At 40.9% G+C, this 17,506-nt stretch overlaps 2 protein-coding genes across 2 annotated transcripts; both read right to left on the minus strand.

The window, feature by feature from the left end:
• Nucleotides 1-1,163: 1,163 nt before the first annotated feature.
• On the minus strand, nt 1,164-10,678 carry LOC108428585 (butyrophilin subfamily 1 member A1-like). Its single transcript, XM_017699673.1, has 8 exons — nt 10,580-10,678; nt 6,944-7,003; nt 6,128-6,478; nt 5,662-5,937; nt 4,401-4,511; nt 4,207-4,230; nt 3,088-3,114; nt 1,164-2,091 (listed from the first exon to the last, which is right to left on the minus strand). Exons 2-8 carry the CDS (start codon nt 6,999-7,001, stop codon nt 1,535-1,537), a joined length of 1,404 nt encoding a protein of 467 aa, XP_017555162.1. The 5' UTR covers nt 7,002-7,003; nt 10,580-10,678; the 3' UTR covers nt 1,164-1,534.
• Nucleotides 10,679-12,220: 1,542 nt separating this feature from the next.
• On the minus strand, nt 12,221-17,486 carry LOC108428587 (transmembrane protein 185A-like). Its single transcript, XM_017699674.2, has 7 exons — nt 17,312-17,486; nt 16,192-16,368; nt 15,727-15,940; nt 15,355-15,438; nt 14,512-14,688; nt 13,708-13,831; nt 12,221-13,541 (listed from the first exon to the last, which is right to left on the minus strand). The coding sequence occupies exons 1-7, from the start codon at nt 17,347-17,349 to the stop codon at nt 13,297-13,299; spliced, it is 1,059 nt and encodes a 352-aa protein (XP_017555163.1). The 5' UTR covers nt 17,350-17,486; the 3' UTR covers nt 12,221-13,296.
• Between the last annotated feature and the right edge of the window lie 20 nt (nt 17,487-17,506).

A 17,506-nucleotide genomic window follows, 5' to 3' on the forward strand; every position in this document is an offset into this window, starting at 1 on the left:
CAGAAAGAAAACTGAGTCCTCTTTACAGTTCACTTACAATGTGAACACAAAAAGAACTGAGGTCATGTGCAGTTGGTTCCCTGCCTGGTCCACTCGGTTCGGTTCTTTTAAAGTGAATATGTGAAAAGACTGATAGCGCTGAGGTGTCTTCTCGCAGTGGAAGGAGGACAGAAACAGACCTGAAACAACAGTAGCGCTTGAGTTATTCCTGTCTCTCAAAGAAGAAGGCTTTAAGTACCGTTTGTCTGATGGTGACAGTTTTGGTGGGCTACCAGGTCTTGCATGGCTGTTAGGAGTCCCGTTTTCTCTGGAAACTCCAGCTGTAACTCAGTGGATTTAAGATTGGAGGGATAAAGAGCTAAAGTGACAATTGTGTGCGCAAAAATAAAGGATGGACAAATTAAATACTGATAGAACTCATATTCTTCTCATTGTATGAGCCTTTTGTGTAATTGTTAAATATACATATTTCCTGCTTTTTATCTGACACGGAAAATGTATAAGTTATACTTAATGGCAATAAACCAAAAAAATAAAAGGGCGGTCTCTGGCTTTTGCAGTTTTGTATTCTTTAAAATCTATTTTAAAAACTCAGAAATGACCCATCAATCCAAACAAGCAGTTACAGTTACTAGCCTGCTAACATACAAACCTTTAGTTTACTTTAATTGCCAAAAATGTCGTTGCCAAGTAACAGTGAAGTCACCTTGTCAGACTGGAAAGAAGATTTCTGCTGAACCCTCAGGCACGGGGACAACGGAAACCTGTTCTTGTTTTTCACTTAACTAAAGGTTTATGTTGAGGCTTCATTGCACCATTTTCTTATCAACATTATAATATACGTTGATGCAAACCCATTCATATCCAACAACTGCTTTGTCCAGTACATCCAGTACAGTTAGAAAACAATATATTTATACAGCAGTCTAAGAAAAAATGCTGGGGTGTCCAGGTGCCAGACGTATTGGACCAGAACTGTCCAGAGTGCTAAATCTCCAGGATTGGGCACCCCTAGTCCAAAGTGATATAATGATAAAACGTATATGTATGACTCCTTTTTTGCCTTTTACATCAATTTCATGGTTGTATTTAAAAACTGATTTGAAACGTCTACTGTTAAAATCATTAGTCCTATGTGACCAAAAGACTTAAGTGTAGATCTGTTTGTTTCATGGGTGTTTTATTCATTCTGTGTACTGTACATTACATGAAGACTTTTAAAACAATGTCTACGGATAAGACAGAGACAGGAGTTACACAGGTAGAAGGTGGGGTTGGGGGGGGGCAGAGAATACATGAAAAATATTTACAAATCACAGCACAAAGTGTAAAAGCGCATACCTGAAAAACAAACAAATTACGATGGAACTATAACCATCAATGCTCAAACATCAACAACAACAGTGATTTGGTCAACCAGCTGCAGTGACTGTGTGCAGATAAACTATTGAACAGAATAACCTGTCAAGTAGTCCACTCAGACAACAATGCAGTAAACTGATGCAACATAATGATTTTTTTTTTCTTACTAGCATTAGAGTCCTGCAGTATCAGTTTGGTGGGGATGAGTGTTGTGTACAGGTGTAATGATTAAAGGAGCTGCATTTTTACCCCCACGTTTGAAATCAGGGCTAAATATTGGATAGAGTTTCTCAGAGAAAGATTGATCAGTGTAGGAATAAATTTTAGACTTGGCATCCACATCATAAAAAGACACCACACCTTCATCGTAACGCACAAACACTCCCACCTTCTTGGGCTTATGTCTCAGAAAGATACTGGCTCTTGGGGAGTATACATTATTCTTCTTGCTCACAGTCCAGAATCCAAACTCAGGTTTCAGTATAATCTCCCCCTTTTTCCTAACTGTCTTTTTGGCCACTCCTAAAGTCCAGTGAGTCTTCCCTCTGACCTGCACCTCAAAGTAAAATGCCTTTTCAAACCCCTCATTTCCGAGGACAAAAACAAAGTCATCAAAGCTACATTCTCCATCACAATAGTCCTCACGCTTCTTTCCATAGATCACCTGCTTGCCACCATCAGACAGATTGAGATAAGGATGAGCTGTCTCAATGTCCATAGTCACATCCACTGCAAGAAATGGAGAAAATTATGATAAATTACATGTTTCAAAATTTTCCACTATGAAGTCCAAAATTTGTAACATTATTAATTTTTTTTTGTTTTATTCACATTTCAAACAGTTTTGCAAGGAATACAAAAGTTCTCTCTTGTACTCCCCACATATGCTTAATTTGAGTTTTCGGGGGGTCTAACGTTATCTCCATGGGTTAAAGACAGGCTTGTTGTCCATAGGACAATGTTGTTAAGTGTAGTATAATCACCCCTTATACTAGAGCCAGCTTCTAGGCAGCCTGGCCACTTCTTATTTCTCCTGTCATATCAAAAACATGACTGCAAATCACCAGAGGGTATCTGTGGGTGAGTCAGTATATCATTAAAATATACAATGTTGTTTTTTATGAAATGAAAAAGGGGGTACACTCTGAGTTTCATGTATTTTGACTATGGCAACTGTAATAAACTATGGTGAAAGCTGACTGATGAACTTGGGTGCCAAATAATTAACTTTGTAAATCGTGCCAGACAATCATACACTAGTCTACTGTGGTGAGTGAAGAAAGGGTCTCAAAAGTCTAGCGGCTTAGGCAGGGATGAAGCAGGGATATGTTTACCACAGAAGATTCAGTGGCTGTATGAGCCCATAATTAATATTCATAATAAGCATTTTGGCAGTAAAAATAGACGCGCGGCTACAGGAGAAAAGACCCATGGCTATAGCTCAATAGCCAGACCCTAAACACACCACTGGGATAACACCAGTTCTGAAGCAACATATGGCATTCATGATACGTAAATGGCTTCCCCTTCTTGCTGCTCTTTTTCTAACCAAGAAGAGTGTAGAGGAATTGAGGAGAGAAAAAGATCAGGAAGAATGGAGATTTTGTTTCAAAGTATTTCCCATTATTCATATTAAAATAACTGCTTATCAAGGAAAGCTTGGTAAAAATCACAGAAAAATGTAACATGATTTCATACACAGAATCACATGGTTACATCACTGACCTGTATATGCTCTGTTCCTTTCTATCTCTGTAAAAAAAAAGATTTAAATAATGTTGTATAGAAGACAGTAGATCAGCCTCAACTTTACTTTAATGTACAGCACCTACTAACCCACTAACCCAATTTGTAGATGTTTGTAGTATACTAAAGTAAATGTATTAAGGAATATGTAGCAAAAGTATAGAATTTAGAAATTAGCATAAATTTCTCCTCAAAATGGATAAACTGTTAAAAAGGATGGATTTGTACAACCCTTCCAGTAAATATTGGAAGGGTGTTAAAAGAAAGAACTTGGAGAGAAAAGGCTGGAGAGTAAAAGCTAATTGAATACCAAGCTAATTGAGTTCACTTAACTCACTGACTGATAAGGAAACTTATCTAGTTAGCTAAGTAGACTTAGCAGATAAAACCATACCCAACACAATCGCATCGCTAAGGTATCCACACATTTCAGCTGCCTCAACTTGTTTCTGATAGGTCTACGGTTTGTTTACATTTTGACTTGCCGCATTTTACATTTTCAGTGTATACATCCTGAAGGCTTTGCGACATGATGCAGTACTCTATTTGAAGGCATGCTTAGTGTTGCACAGTGTAAAGGGCAGTCATGGGCTGGAGGTTAGGGAACCAGAAGGTCGCTGGTTCGATCCCCGGAGCCGACAGCACATGACTGAGGTGTCCTTTAGCAAGACACCTAACCCCCAACTGCTCCCCGGGTGCTGCGAATTGGGCTGCCCACCACTCCGGGCAAGTGTGCTCACTGACCCCTAGTGTGTGTGTGCTCACTAGAGTGTATGTGGTATTTCACTTCATGGATGGATTAAATGCAGAGGTTAAATTTCCCTGCTGTGGGACTAATAAGGGTCTCTTAATCTTAAATCCCTAAATCAAGTTGATCAGTAACCACCAGCAAATGCTAACAAACAAGACTAATCTACTGCACAAATATTTCATAGCAGAATTATGAATAGAAAAAGTAAAACATTTATAAGTAATAAAGCCAGACAAAAAAGGGAAAAATGCCTGCAGAATTTTAAACAGATGAAGTAAATATAAGGCACAGATACATCTATAAATGGTATTGTAAGGCACTGTATAATATAATTAAGACAAAGATACCTGTATGGATTTTTCTTTTTCTCCCTGATGAAACACAAGTGAGTAAAACATTATTTTTGTTATAAACTCATGATAAGCAGCATAAGACACTATATATCAAGAAGAAATCATTATTTCATGTTTTTTTTATATGTTGCTGTGTGTGTGTGTGTGTGTGTGTGTGTGTGTGTGTGTGTGTGTGTGTGTGAGCGTACCTCTTCTCTTATAATAGACAAGTGAAACTGCTCCAGTCATCCCAATGAGTATAATTGATGCAAACAGGAAATTGAAGATGACACTGGTCTGCCACCTTCTAAAGTTTTTATCTGGAGAAGTACGAATTACATGAATTACACAAAAGTGCCAAAAAATAAAGACACAATATATACAAACATGAATTTATTTTACTATGTAATTAAGATGATATGAACTTCAATCCAGCACCAATTCACTTTACACCCAAAACCTGCATGTTTTTGGGTTGCTGATACTACACACTTGTTTTATTATTAGTTTATTGTGGTGAGTTGCATTAGGCAATACCATCATTGAATTTTGTATTTAATATGTCAATAATGTCCTAGATTGTACCTTTACATATAGCTACCATCTGAAAAGTAATAATGACCACGTTGTGCTGTAATACAAAGGGTTCTTAATCCCAGTGTTGGCGACACCACACTATGCACATATTTGTTCTTTCCCTCATCTAGCAGACCTAATTCAACATCACTAATTAACAAGCTGCCTATGTGCCAGGTCAGGAGTGTTAGAGCAGCTAAAACAAAAAATGTACAGAGCATGAGTTCTCAGGACTGACTTTGGGAGCCACTGCCTAATACCCACAGCTTCTAACTCTGTTATTTCATTCTCAAACCACCTGCTAAATTTGAATAAATTGTGAGCAGGAACCTCAGAGATAGTTATATCCTATGGTATCTATGTAGATACAACTCAAGACGTTTTTACCACTGGTTAGACATTTACAAGAGGGACCAAAATCCTCACACATTAGATTAACTACAAACATCATGAGGAAGTGACCGAGGAATCAACCAATCACATTTTGATTTATAGAGGATGGGATCAATTTTATGAGAAAATGTGTGATTGACTGTGAATACCAGCAGCAGCCTAACCACTGGGCTTCAGTCAGTTGGTAAAATGAAAAAAGCAGTAGCTCTATGCCAGAAATTTTTCACTGTACTACTGCAATATATAAGGTTAAAATGTTATGTGTCTATTACACACAGAAGTGGGTAGTTTAGGTGCAGAAATTATAAATCCTTTCCAGGATTTGTTCCAATTACCTGGCTTCTCTAAAGAACATAGAAACCAGGACATTTGAAGAGATCACAGAGGTGGGCCAGGTGTTTTTTCTTTTCGAGTTTTGATATTTATGGCCTGAAGGCCTAACTTTAACAGCCACGCTTCACCACCGAATATGACCATTTACATATGCCCACCATCACTTACCAGAGATTATGACCTCTGTCCCCTTCATATAATGTCTCTGTTTGACTCTACAGTAGAACCTGTTGGAGTGACTGTTGTAAACAGTGACACGGTGTTTCACACTGAAGCCCCCAGAGTCTCTGTGTGTCTGTGTAACTTCAGCATTCAAAGTAGCTCCTTCACTGTCCAACCACTCAACTTCTGGTTCAGGATTCCAGCCTTTAGATTCACACACTAAACCAATTCCTCCTGAAACCTCAAGCTCCTCCACAGTGATCACTGGATCGCTACCTGTAGCTATAAAGATGATGCATTTGAATAAGAATTCTCAAACACAACAGTTCTTCTACAACAAAGGTACAGGTGGATACATGTGAGTTAACACAAGTTCTAATTTGATACTTGTCAATCATATATAACAATTCAGATCTATTATATTTAATCAACTTTGCAGGTTCTTTTCGCAGTGATGTGCAAAGGCTCTTACCTTCAGCTAGAATGTCAAGAGTTACATCATCAAACCAGTTCTCAGATTTAACTAAGCACTTATAAGTTCCCTCATCATAAATTTGGATGTCTGAGAGTTTGAGGGAAGTGTTTCCTTTCAATAGCTCCTCTTTGAACAGAGCTGTCCTCCCCTTGTATGACACAGCCTGCTCTTTGCTTATGTCTTCATGATCTGTGTAGAGATGCACTGTTGAATCTGCCTGATCTAGTCTGAGCCACTCCACTGTCATACCCACTGCACTGATGTTGGGTTGGAGGGAGCAGGGCAGAATGAGGTCTTCACCAACTACAGCAGTCAGAGGAAGAGATGGGCCAACCACCTTAAAAATCTCTGTAATAAGAAATTATATAGATTTGGGTTATATACCTGAGTTATATGGAATATTTCAATACATAAGAAATTAAATTAGTTTCAGACAGCAACTGAGTTAGTCCATTATTGAATACTAACAATCAGTAAAATATATGCAATTCAGTAAGGGTGGTGGTAAAGGGGGGCCCAGAGAAGTGCAATGCATTTAAAACGTATGCAGCAATGCATGTTTACATTATTTTACATTACATTTGAGGCATACAAGGACTGCAGGAGATGGTTAAGACTCATGTAAAAAATTGTGATGAGTCAAAGTGTAAATGTAATATGAATCCAGGGAACCATTATCTCTTTTAAAAGTAAATATCAGTAGCTAAATTTGAACCACCTTCCTACGTGTGACAGGAGGTCATATTACATATTGGTCTTTTAGTAGACTATCCCTTTAAATTAAGTAACATTTTACAAGATGCGGATACATACCTGATCTTAATGTTGTAAAGCTGAATAGAAGTATTAGCGCCACATAAATAAACCTCATCCCTGAAAGGCATTTGATCATCATTAATAATAATAATAATAATAATAATAATAAGTTCAATTTATATAGCACTGTTCACATACCCAAGGACACTTTACATCATAAAAAAAAAAAAAATTAAGACAACAGAGAGGAAAAAAAGAAGGTTTTTAGTAGGGATTTGAAGGAAGACAGAGAAGAACAATTTCGAAGAGTGGAATGTAGAGTTTGGGGGCAGCAGCCCTGAAAGATCTGCCACCCATAGTAGAAAGTCTAGTTGAGGGAACTGTGAGGAGTCCAGCATTAGAAGGTCGGAGAGCACACAAGGGACAATATAAAGAAATGAGATCAGAAAGGTGTCGGAGCCAGACCATGTAAAGCCTTGAAGGTGAGAAGAAGGATTTTGTATTTAATCCTAGAATTATATAGGAAGCCAGAGCAACTGTCGGAGAACAGGAGTAATATGAGCAGTGCGCTTGGTGGAGGTAAGAACCCTGGCTGCTGAATTTTGGATGCACTGAAGACGATTGATTAGTTTAATTTTAAGGACATAGAAAAGTGAGTTACGGTAATCGATGCGAGAGGAGATGAAGGTATTGATCAACATTTTAGCATCAGTCTCACTCATCATAGGGCGTAAGTGTGCAAAGTTACGCAGATGATAAAATCAGCTTTCTTGACAAGCTTAATGTGAGACTTGAAAGTAAGAGAAGAATCAAGAAGACAGCAAAGGTTCTTAACTAATTGGGTTGGCTTAATATTAACACCATCAATGTTGACTGAAAAGTTCAATACCTGGGAAAGTGAGGTTTTAGCTCCTACTAACAGAACCTCGGGTTTCATCAGCATTTAGTTTCAGATAATTAGTTTGCAACCAAACGTTCAAATCTCTGACACAAGAACTGAAGGTCTGGGTGGAGGCAGAGAGGGAAGTAGTGCTGACATAAATTTGAATGTCATCAGCATAGCAGTAAGAGTTAAAACCATGGTTGCGGATGATCTGGCTGAGTGGGGAGATATAAATGATAAAGAGGAGAGGGCCAAGGACAGATCTTTGGGGTACAGCACGATCTACAGGAGCAATACCAGATTTGTGGGAGCCCATAGAAATGTATTGATGCCTATCAGCAAAGTATGGCTGTAACCATTGAAGGGCAAAGCCAGTAATGCCAACAGATGACAATCTACATATAAGAAGATTATGGTTAACAGTTTTGAAAGCTGCTGGAGGTTCAGGATGTTAAGAATCAAGATGTTAAGAAATCCAGCATCTGTAGACAGCAGCAAGTCATTTACAACTTTTACAAGGGCAGACTCAGTACTGTGTAGGGTGAAACCAGACTGAAAAGGCTCATAGAGGTTACTGGAGGATAGAAAGTCATGCAGTCAAGAGGCTACAACATTAGCTAAGAAAGGGAGATTGGAGACAGGTCTGTAGTTGGCCAGTGAGGATGGGTCCAACCCAGGTTTTTTTAGGATAGGAGTGACAGCAGCTATTTTGAGAGATGGAGGAACAGAGCCTAATGAAAAGCATAGATTAATCATATGAGCTCTAAGAGGAGCAATAACAGAGGAAGCAGACTTAAGAGTAACTGTAGGAGCAGGATATAGCAGAGATGTACAAGTAGAGGATTTGGAAATAATCTCAGACATCTTCAGACAGTGGAAGAGTTTACAGGGGAGAAAACAGAGAGATAATTATCAGGTGAGAGTGAAACAGAGGCCTGAGAAAAAGAAACTGGGGCCCCACCCTGGAGCCAGGCCTGGGGGAGGGACTCGCCAGCGAGTGTCTGGTGGCCGGGCATTTACTCATGGTGCCCAGCTGGGCCCAGCCCGAAGGAGCTACATGAGTCCCCCCTCCCATCGACCCACCACCGGTGGGAGGCACAGTAGTAGGGGTTCGGTGCATTGTGGATCGGGCAGTGTCCGAAGGCGTTGCCACTGGATTGACAGACTGGGGTGGTGGTGCCTCTTTTTAAAAAGGGGGTCCGGAGGGTGTGTTCCAACTACAGGGGAATCACACTTCTCAGCCTCCCTGGTAAGGTCTATGCAGGGGTACTGGAGAAGAGAATCCGGCTTATAGTCGAACCTCGGATTCAGGAGGAGCAGTGCGGGTTCCGCCCTGGTCGTGGAACAATGGACCAACTCTTTACCCTCTCCAGGATTCTGGAGGTTTCATGGAAGTATGCCTAACCAGTCCACATGTGCTTTGTGGATTTGAAGAAGGCATTCGACTGTGTTCCCTGGGGTATACTGTGGGAGGTGCTTCGGGAGTACGGGGTACATGGCTCTTTGCTATTCATAATTTTTATGGATAGGATTTCTAGGCGCAGTCAGGGGATGGAGGGTGTCCGGTTTGGTGACCTCAAGGTCACAGGTTTGCAGATCAGGCCGTGAACTTCAGCTTTCGCTGGATCGGTTTGCAGCCGAGTGTGAAGCGGCCGGGATGAGGATCAGTACCTCCTAATCCGAGGCCCGAGAGCCCTCTCTGGGTCGGGGATGAGCTCTTGCCTCAAGTGGAGGAGTTTAAGTATCTCGGGGTCACAGGCAAGTCCACCCGGGAGGAGACCGTGGGGAAGACCGCCCAGCTGGCCTGGGAGCGCCTCGGAATCCCCCCAGGGAGCTAGTGGAAGTGGCTGGGGAAAGGGAGGTCTGGGCCTCATTGCTTAGGATGCTGCCCCTGCGACCCGAACCCCGGAGAAGCGGAAGATGATGGATGGATGGATGGATGGATGGATGGATGGATGGATGGATGGATGTTTCAAGGGAGGAGTAAGTGCTAGATTCCGTAAGAGGGCGAAGATGGTCAGGAATGATTCCACGCGTCTGTTTATGATCCTTGAAGATCCGCCTCCGAATGTGTGCGGGTCGAGGCACGGTGAGAGATATGGGAGCGGTGAATACACCTGGGTCGGCGCGTAAACCCAAGACTCCGACATAAACGAAATGTCGAAGAGTCCAGACGAGCACGAGTGTCAAAACGTTTTAGTTCCGTTGCTGAATATGTAATCATATGGTCCAAAAAACAGTAATCCACATCCAAGAGCAGCCAGTCAGTCGTAAACCAAGGCAAGGCATGATGATCTATCCAGGCTTGATGGACAACCACAGCATACACGGCACTACCGCTAACACCACTAAAGCGCGTCAGCCAGACCTACAACCCCGACCCAGCAGCCCAGTACCCCAGATTAATCCACAGAACTTAGTGAGGGGTAGAAACTCGAGGGGTAGGAGGAAGAAGGGAGAGGGCTCGTGCGTGGCTAGCAGGCTATGAAAAGTGCCGGGTGAAGAAGCCGCGGGAGAAGTTCCAACGTGAAACCAGAAAACAGACAAGATCCAGAAAGCAGAGAAGCCAAAATGGAAAAAAAGGAACAGCAGCAGCAACGAAACACAACAAAAACAGAAGCAGGAGAGAAGAGGCAGCAACAGACGCACACTTTGTACTCTCAAGATCACGGAAAGATCACATTTGCATCATATCTGAAACAACTTGCTCTTAACAAACAAACACACACACACACACACACACACACACACACACACACACACACACACACACAGTTTAACTGATATTTGAAGTAATATATAATACGTACTTCAAGGTAAAATGCTCACTTGCTTGTAACCTTCTTCCTGAAACTCCCAAAAGCAATGAAAGAATTGTTTTCTTTTTGTACAATATCTAGAATATCCTGTCTGACAACTCATCCACTCACTCACACACATCTTTTATCACACCCACGCACTTTTTATGCAATACTGTCCATTCACACCTCACTGTAAGCTCTTTCTGCAGGCCCCCTTGTGGCCATCCCTCCAGTGGAATAGAAATCAACTCAAATATTTTTCATGGTCAGCAGAGCTTTATCATACTGCAAAGGAGGATTATTTTATGTTTATCTAAATATCTAATTGTTCTGTGAAGCCACAACAGGGCAGTAAAAGAGCTGCAGGTACAAACTGTAAAATGATGGTTCTTGATTTCACGCTTTTGTAGTGTCTGCCCTATGGGACAAATGTGAAGAGACTGTTGAGAGTGTATTTTGTCCTTCACGATCGATGATTTTTTGGCCCCTTATGAGGACCCTGGAATGGCAAACATCCTTTAGTGGTGAGGAGGCCGTTCTTGAGATTGTCTGGGCTGACCTGAGCACCCTCTGCAGACACTTGCATGCCTTCTCAGAAAATGTCTTTATTGTGCTTTCTTAGCCAGTTGTGCTGTGTTATGAGACCAGGTAAGATCTTCACTGATGTGGACACCAAGACATTTGCAAGGTACTCACTTTCACCCTGTGGTTTGTGCTGCTTTGCCCTCCTCTGACAGTCCACAATCATCTCCTTTGTTTTGTCAACATTTAAGAAAAAATTGTTGACCTGTTACCATGCGTCGGCTTTGCCACCTCCGTCCTATAGGCTGCCCCACCAGTGACCAGTCCTTTGACAGTGGTATCATCAGCAAATTTGATGATGGTGGTATGGGAGGCAACACAGTCATGAGTGAACAGGGTGTACAGCATAGGAATCAGCACACAGCCCTCGGGGTCCCTATGATTATAATCTGTGTGCTGGAGTTTTGGTTTCCAATCCCGACAGAATGGAGTGCACCTGTCAGGCAATTCAGATGCACAAGGAGGGTGCCAGTCCAAGTGTGTTTAGCTTTTTAGTCAGCTTGGGTGATGTGTTGAATGCAGAGTTGTAGTCAGTGAATAACATTCTCACATACATTAGCTGTCTTTACTCTCTAAAGCTGCGTGAATGGCAGTGCAATGGCGTCTTCTGTGGATCTTCTTGGTCAATATGCAAACTTGAGAGAGTCCAAATTAGAACATGTGCTAAAGAAAGACTGAATATTAGCAAAGATGCTGCACGTGATCTGAGTGCATAAAAATATGTCATCTGGGCCTGTTGGTTTTCTTCGGTTTACTCTTTTCAGAATCTTTCTCACTTCTGCTGTGAGAGCTGGCTCCAGCGTCTTCTTGCTCACAGGCACCCTCTTCTGTGGTTCTGTGTAATCAGAACTCAGGAGAGGTTTTCAAGGCAGGCAGAAGTCAGTCACTTCAATCAGAGATTGTGGGAAAACAAAAAAAAATGGGTTTAAATGTTGAGTTGTGCTTAAAATAATCCATTTCAATCAATCAATTTTAGGTTGTTATATTCAAAAATCAACACTAGATTACAGTGAAGCACTCAATATTAGCTGAAGCAGATGCATTCAATAATTAGAAGAGGCCTCTGGATACTTTTGGAGAAACAGTGTATTCATACACTCAGACAAAGAGTTCTGTTACAAAAATCTTTATACAGTGAAATGTACAGCAGTACAATGTACAGCTTAAAAATACACATGCATAGCACTTTGTCAGTTCAATGAGAATCAATATTTCTTAACAGATGGTTAACTGATACTGATTGAAAAAGAGTATAAAGGGGCTTACAAAACAATCATCAGAACATCATAGAACTGATCCAATTAAAGACAGCAGCACTGTAATGATGAGGCTCAGGCCAGCTGAGCACAATCACCTTCAGTCTATCCTGCAACATGAGGGGCTTAAACAACTACAACTGAGGCATCAACCAGTGGCAAGTTTCCTAAAAATCTTCAACCAGAATAATCATTTAAAGATGGCAGTAAATCATTACTAATACTTTCACACTACAATGCTCTGGGGAAACTGGGCCCAGGACAAAATGCGAAAAAGCAACATTCTGTCAAAAAAAATCTGTGATGCATTTTAAGGAACTCTACAGAAAAAGAATAACTTAATAAGGCTTGAAATATTGGCAATTTTCAGTGTTGTAGCATTCTGAAGGCTCTAAGACAGCGGTTGCATGAGAAGAAATAAGTAATATAAATGCTTCTGGATAACAGAGCTGCTGTCTATATGCTCAACAAATAGCAGGTGCCAATATCAATGACATAAAGTGCCATCCTGTTTTCAGGATTAAAAAACAAATAGATAAACACACACCTTCCCCACTGTCTGGTGATACAGGGGATTTCAACCTTCACAACTGCACAAAATATTGTCTGTATGTCTGAGGAATCAGCCTCACTGTTACATTTTACAGATATTTGGCATTCAGCTGGCGGGCACTCTTTCAAAAAATCATGGCCACAGGAAATGTAGTAGTGATACCAGTACCTTCACTACTGAAAGTCTTTTTATAATATCCTCTTCATCGTTTATCCTCAAAAAATCATCAAGTACCCCTGTAAAATTGTCAGAAAACAGATCCTGGAAAGAGATCAGAGTCTTTGTTCCCAGTCTTCTGCTGTAATCTCTACAGTTCTGAGAGCGCACAGCTACTTTCAGTCTGGTGTGTCTATACACAGTTTAGGGGGAGGGTCAAAATATCTCCCAGGACTTGGCATGATTTCCACCTCTTTGTGGAGGAACATGGGGGCAATTTTCAGAGGTTCAGGTGCAGCCAGTGTCTCCTCAAAGGCTTCAGATTCATCATGCTGCAGATTGTAGGAGATGTTGCCGTACTCTCGCAAGAAGGGCAAGAGCTCCAGCAGGAAAAGGCAGAAGTCTTTGCGGATGCCAAACCACCCTGTGCAAAGGAAGATGTCAGGAGTTATGTCAATTATAATCAACAAACTTGCTACTATGCTGTGTTATACATAGCTCTGATGTCATAGCCATAATTCTACAATTAAACAGTATGAATACAATAATCCAATGTCTACAGGCAGTAATGGATTATACATTTTACTCACAGTGATTCCCACCCTTTTGTCTGAAGGTGGTGGTCATGAGAGTGACCAGTGAGACCCACAAAGGCACAAACACAGACACATATTTCAAGCCGCTATGTCCATCCAGTTTATGAACCAGCAAGATCTGAGGAAAAAAACAAAAAAGGTTAACTATACATTCACAATGAAGGCAGTCGCAGACAGTCTGGTGCCTGTGGTTCAGAAAGGATGTCTGGTGAGAAAATCCAACTTAGAGCGATTTAACTTTCAATAAGAGTGGATCTTATTAGGTCAGAAAGCTCCCAAAACTTTCAGTTAGCTTTCACTCTGAACACTGTTAGCAAGAAGCCTTGCTAAAGTTCTAGTACATAAAATAAAAATTAAAGAATTTGAAATTGTACTTTCAAACTGGAATTTGATGTTACCAACAGCAATATAACAGTGTTTTTTGCATATTCAGTCCTTAGTTACTCCAGACAGGGCTGTTTTTTCTTGACAGCAGCTCCTAACTGACCTTATCCACAATACTAAATACCTGGTACCATTTCTGCTGGGGGCAAAAACAGAGCACAAATGTGAACTGTCAAGACATCCATAAGAACTGCAGTAAAAAAAACCTTGACACTTTGCAGACTACCAATGTTGAATGTCACTGGGATGTGTAGCCTATATGTACAAAGTACATATAGTACTCTTTTTGCTACTGGCAATGCTTGATTATGGAGATTATCAAAGGGTGCACGTCAAAGTATTTGAATTCAGTAATTAAAGGGGCATCTGCACACTTTTTGACATATAGTGTAAATTCAGAAGAAAGCAAGGGACCTCGAAGGTGAGGAGTGGCACCACAATGGTCATCCAGCTCATAGCCATAGTGACGTATGTGTGACGCTGCTCTGCAATGATGTCCACGGAGCGGAGGAAGAGCATAGACCAGACAATATAGTAGAGCACCACAAGACAGAGGAAAGACATGAGGATCCAGAGCGGCACGCACACCACCTACACATAACAGTAACAGTTAATGGCTGAATTACAGTAAATTTGCAAAACAGCAGAAAAACAATATTATTTACTACCTATAAGTATTATTCCAGCATAATACACTACATGTCCAAAAGTCTGGGACACTTGCTCATCCAATGTTTTTTCTGGAATCATGGGTATTAATAGGATTAATAGGGATTAATAGGAAGAATAGCCTCTATTTTTCAGGGAATCCTGAAACTAGATGGAACATTGATGTGGAGATTTGATTGCATTTAGCTACAAAAAACTTTAGTAAGGTCAGGTTCTAATATTGGATGATTAGTTCCAGATCACAAATGCTACTGGAGTGCATCCTAAAAGTACTTGAGGGAGCTCTATCACTCCAGAGAACACTGTTCCACTCCTCTACAGCCCACTGATGAGGGGCTTACAGAGCATCCTACACTATATCTGGATACTTGTGGACATGTTGTATAATTTCATGAACTTCACAAGAGCCATTTTGACAGTACTCTCAAAAGACCCCTAGGAAATAACAAAAAGGATGACTGAAAAAAGGTGGATAGTGGGAGCTTTATGGCTTGAAACATTTGTTATTCACCAAACAATGAAACAACCACTGAACACTGCACTCAGATGCACATATAAGTATAAAGATGAGGTAAAAAGTGTTCTTACTAGCCAGGACCAAGTGATGATACGGTCCAGCTTCAAGGCAATAAAAATGAACTGAAGAATATTGACTGAGCACATAATCTCCAGCTAAGAGAGAGACCAAAAAACACATGATGACTTTTGTGTCACTGCACGAAAAACATACAACACAAATAGATGGGAACAGTGCTACCAAATACTCAATCAAATACTAAGAAATGCATGTAAATATTTCTCATATCAAATTGTTATGCTGATAATTTATGATAAAAAATACAAAGTTAATTTTTCACTTTCTTTTTTTTACTTTTAAGAAATTTCCATTGGGGTTTAAGACTTCTGGACTTCACTGTATTAATGTAACAATGCATTTGTGTGTGTTTGCCTGTTTCAGACCTCCAGTGATCTGTCATGGCGGAATCCCCACACACAAGCTGCCACTGACAGAGGTGAGACGGAAAAGAGAGGCATGAAGACGAGCAGCCAGACGTGTTCAGAAGTGACCCTCTCAATTCTGTCACACACCAATACTTCAAACATCAGCAGAAGAATGTGGATGCCCACTGCTATCAGCATGGCTTTGAACTCCACACATGTCTCACCCTCCGCTCTGAACGAACACACACACACACACACACACACACACACACACACACACACACACACACACACACACACACACACACAAACTGAGGACAACAGTTGAGTAACTATCAACAATTGAGTAAACCTCACCCATGCACTTTTAATGAAACCATGTTTATAACAAAAGACAAAATGCATAAAAGCAAAAGTACTGCACTTTATAAGGTTGGGATTCATGACACGCAAATGGAGTTAGTCCACTGACTGGTCACACACCTATAACGTGGGTTGTGAGCCCACACACCAGTACCAACAGCGGCACCGATGATGACCGTGAACTTCCACAGCCAGATGGGAGCGAACACAGCCCAGCAGCTCCACTGGATAACTCCATCCAGCCTCAGAGCCAGCAGCACAGAGAACAACAACAAGGAGGCATAAATGAGGAATTTGCTGCAGGGCAGACAAACACAGCATAATGAGATGACATTCAGGGAGCCAACACTGCCAACTAAGCAATTCAAGAGCCCACATCCTACATTTTGCTAGTATATTATTTTTACCGCCAGGTCCACTTAAATGTTTGTTTGGGTTTAGGCACAAAAACAGCTGTACTTCACCTCTGCATGATCATTTTCCAGCCTTTCATTTTGTGGTTGGAATCAAACAAGCTGTTTTCGTTATCATGCCTTCAGGACTGATATATCTAAATGATCTCTGTTGTGACTGGCTGCTCTGTACGGTGCCTCAGTCAGAAACAGTCCCAGCTGAAACATCCCTTATAACTTCAACGGGAATGAGCGGAGCTGACCTGCTATAGGCTGAATAGGTAGACATGTAAGTGACCATGACGTTATTAAAATGAATCACAATAAATTAAAAACTGCTTTTGCAGCTTAGTTTCCATATAAGTACTGCATGGACTGAAGAGCAGGTGGTACATTTAGAGACTTAAAACACTGTTAACATACATCATCAAACTCTTTCATATCAAAACATGGGCCCTTAAATACCACCCTTGTGTCTGAGGCACTTAAACAGCTAAAATCCATTCAGCTGATAATTATAATGTAGTAAAATCTTCAACATCAAAAGCAGCCTGTACAGAAAAGAGAATATGATACTAAAAACATGTCAACCGCATCTCAACGCTTAACACAGTTAATATATGACCGCTATATATTTAATTCAGTTTCTTCTATGAGGTTCCAGGCTCAAGACTTTTTACTGTCGTGTCACAAAACGTTGTCATATTTCAAGCAAAATCACTCTAATACAAAACATTGTTCTGCGAGACACCCGAGCTCATCCAACAGAAAGTGAAATCTAGTTAGCAGCATTAGCTTTCAGGCCAACTTTCTTCAGCACGCTACCTTAAACAAGCAGTTTCACTCACCTGACATTAAAATCCTGGAACAGCCCTCTAAGATTCATGATCAAATAAAATAACTGCGCGTTTTAAACCATTACTGCTAAACAAATAACCACTTAACTGACACCAAATCCATCGGGTTTGGGACCCAGCAAGAATGTTTGTAAAGGCTGCGCTACTGTTTCCGCTGTGATAACGCAGAGGAAACCACCGCCAAGT

Source organism: Pygocentrus nattereri, chromosome 2 (genome assembly GCF_015220715.1).
Source record: "Pygocentrus nattereri isolate fPygNat1 chromosome 2, fPygNat1.pri, whole genome shotgun sequence".
Classification (NCBI taxonomy): domain Eukaryota; kingdom Metazoa; phylum Chordata; class Actinopteri; order Characiformes; family Serrasalmidae; genus Pygocentrus; species Pygocentrus nattereri.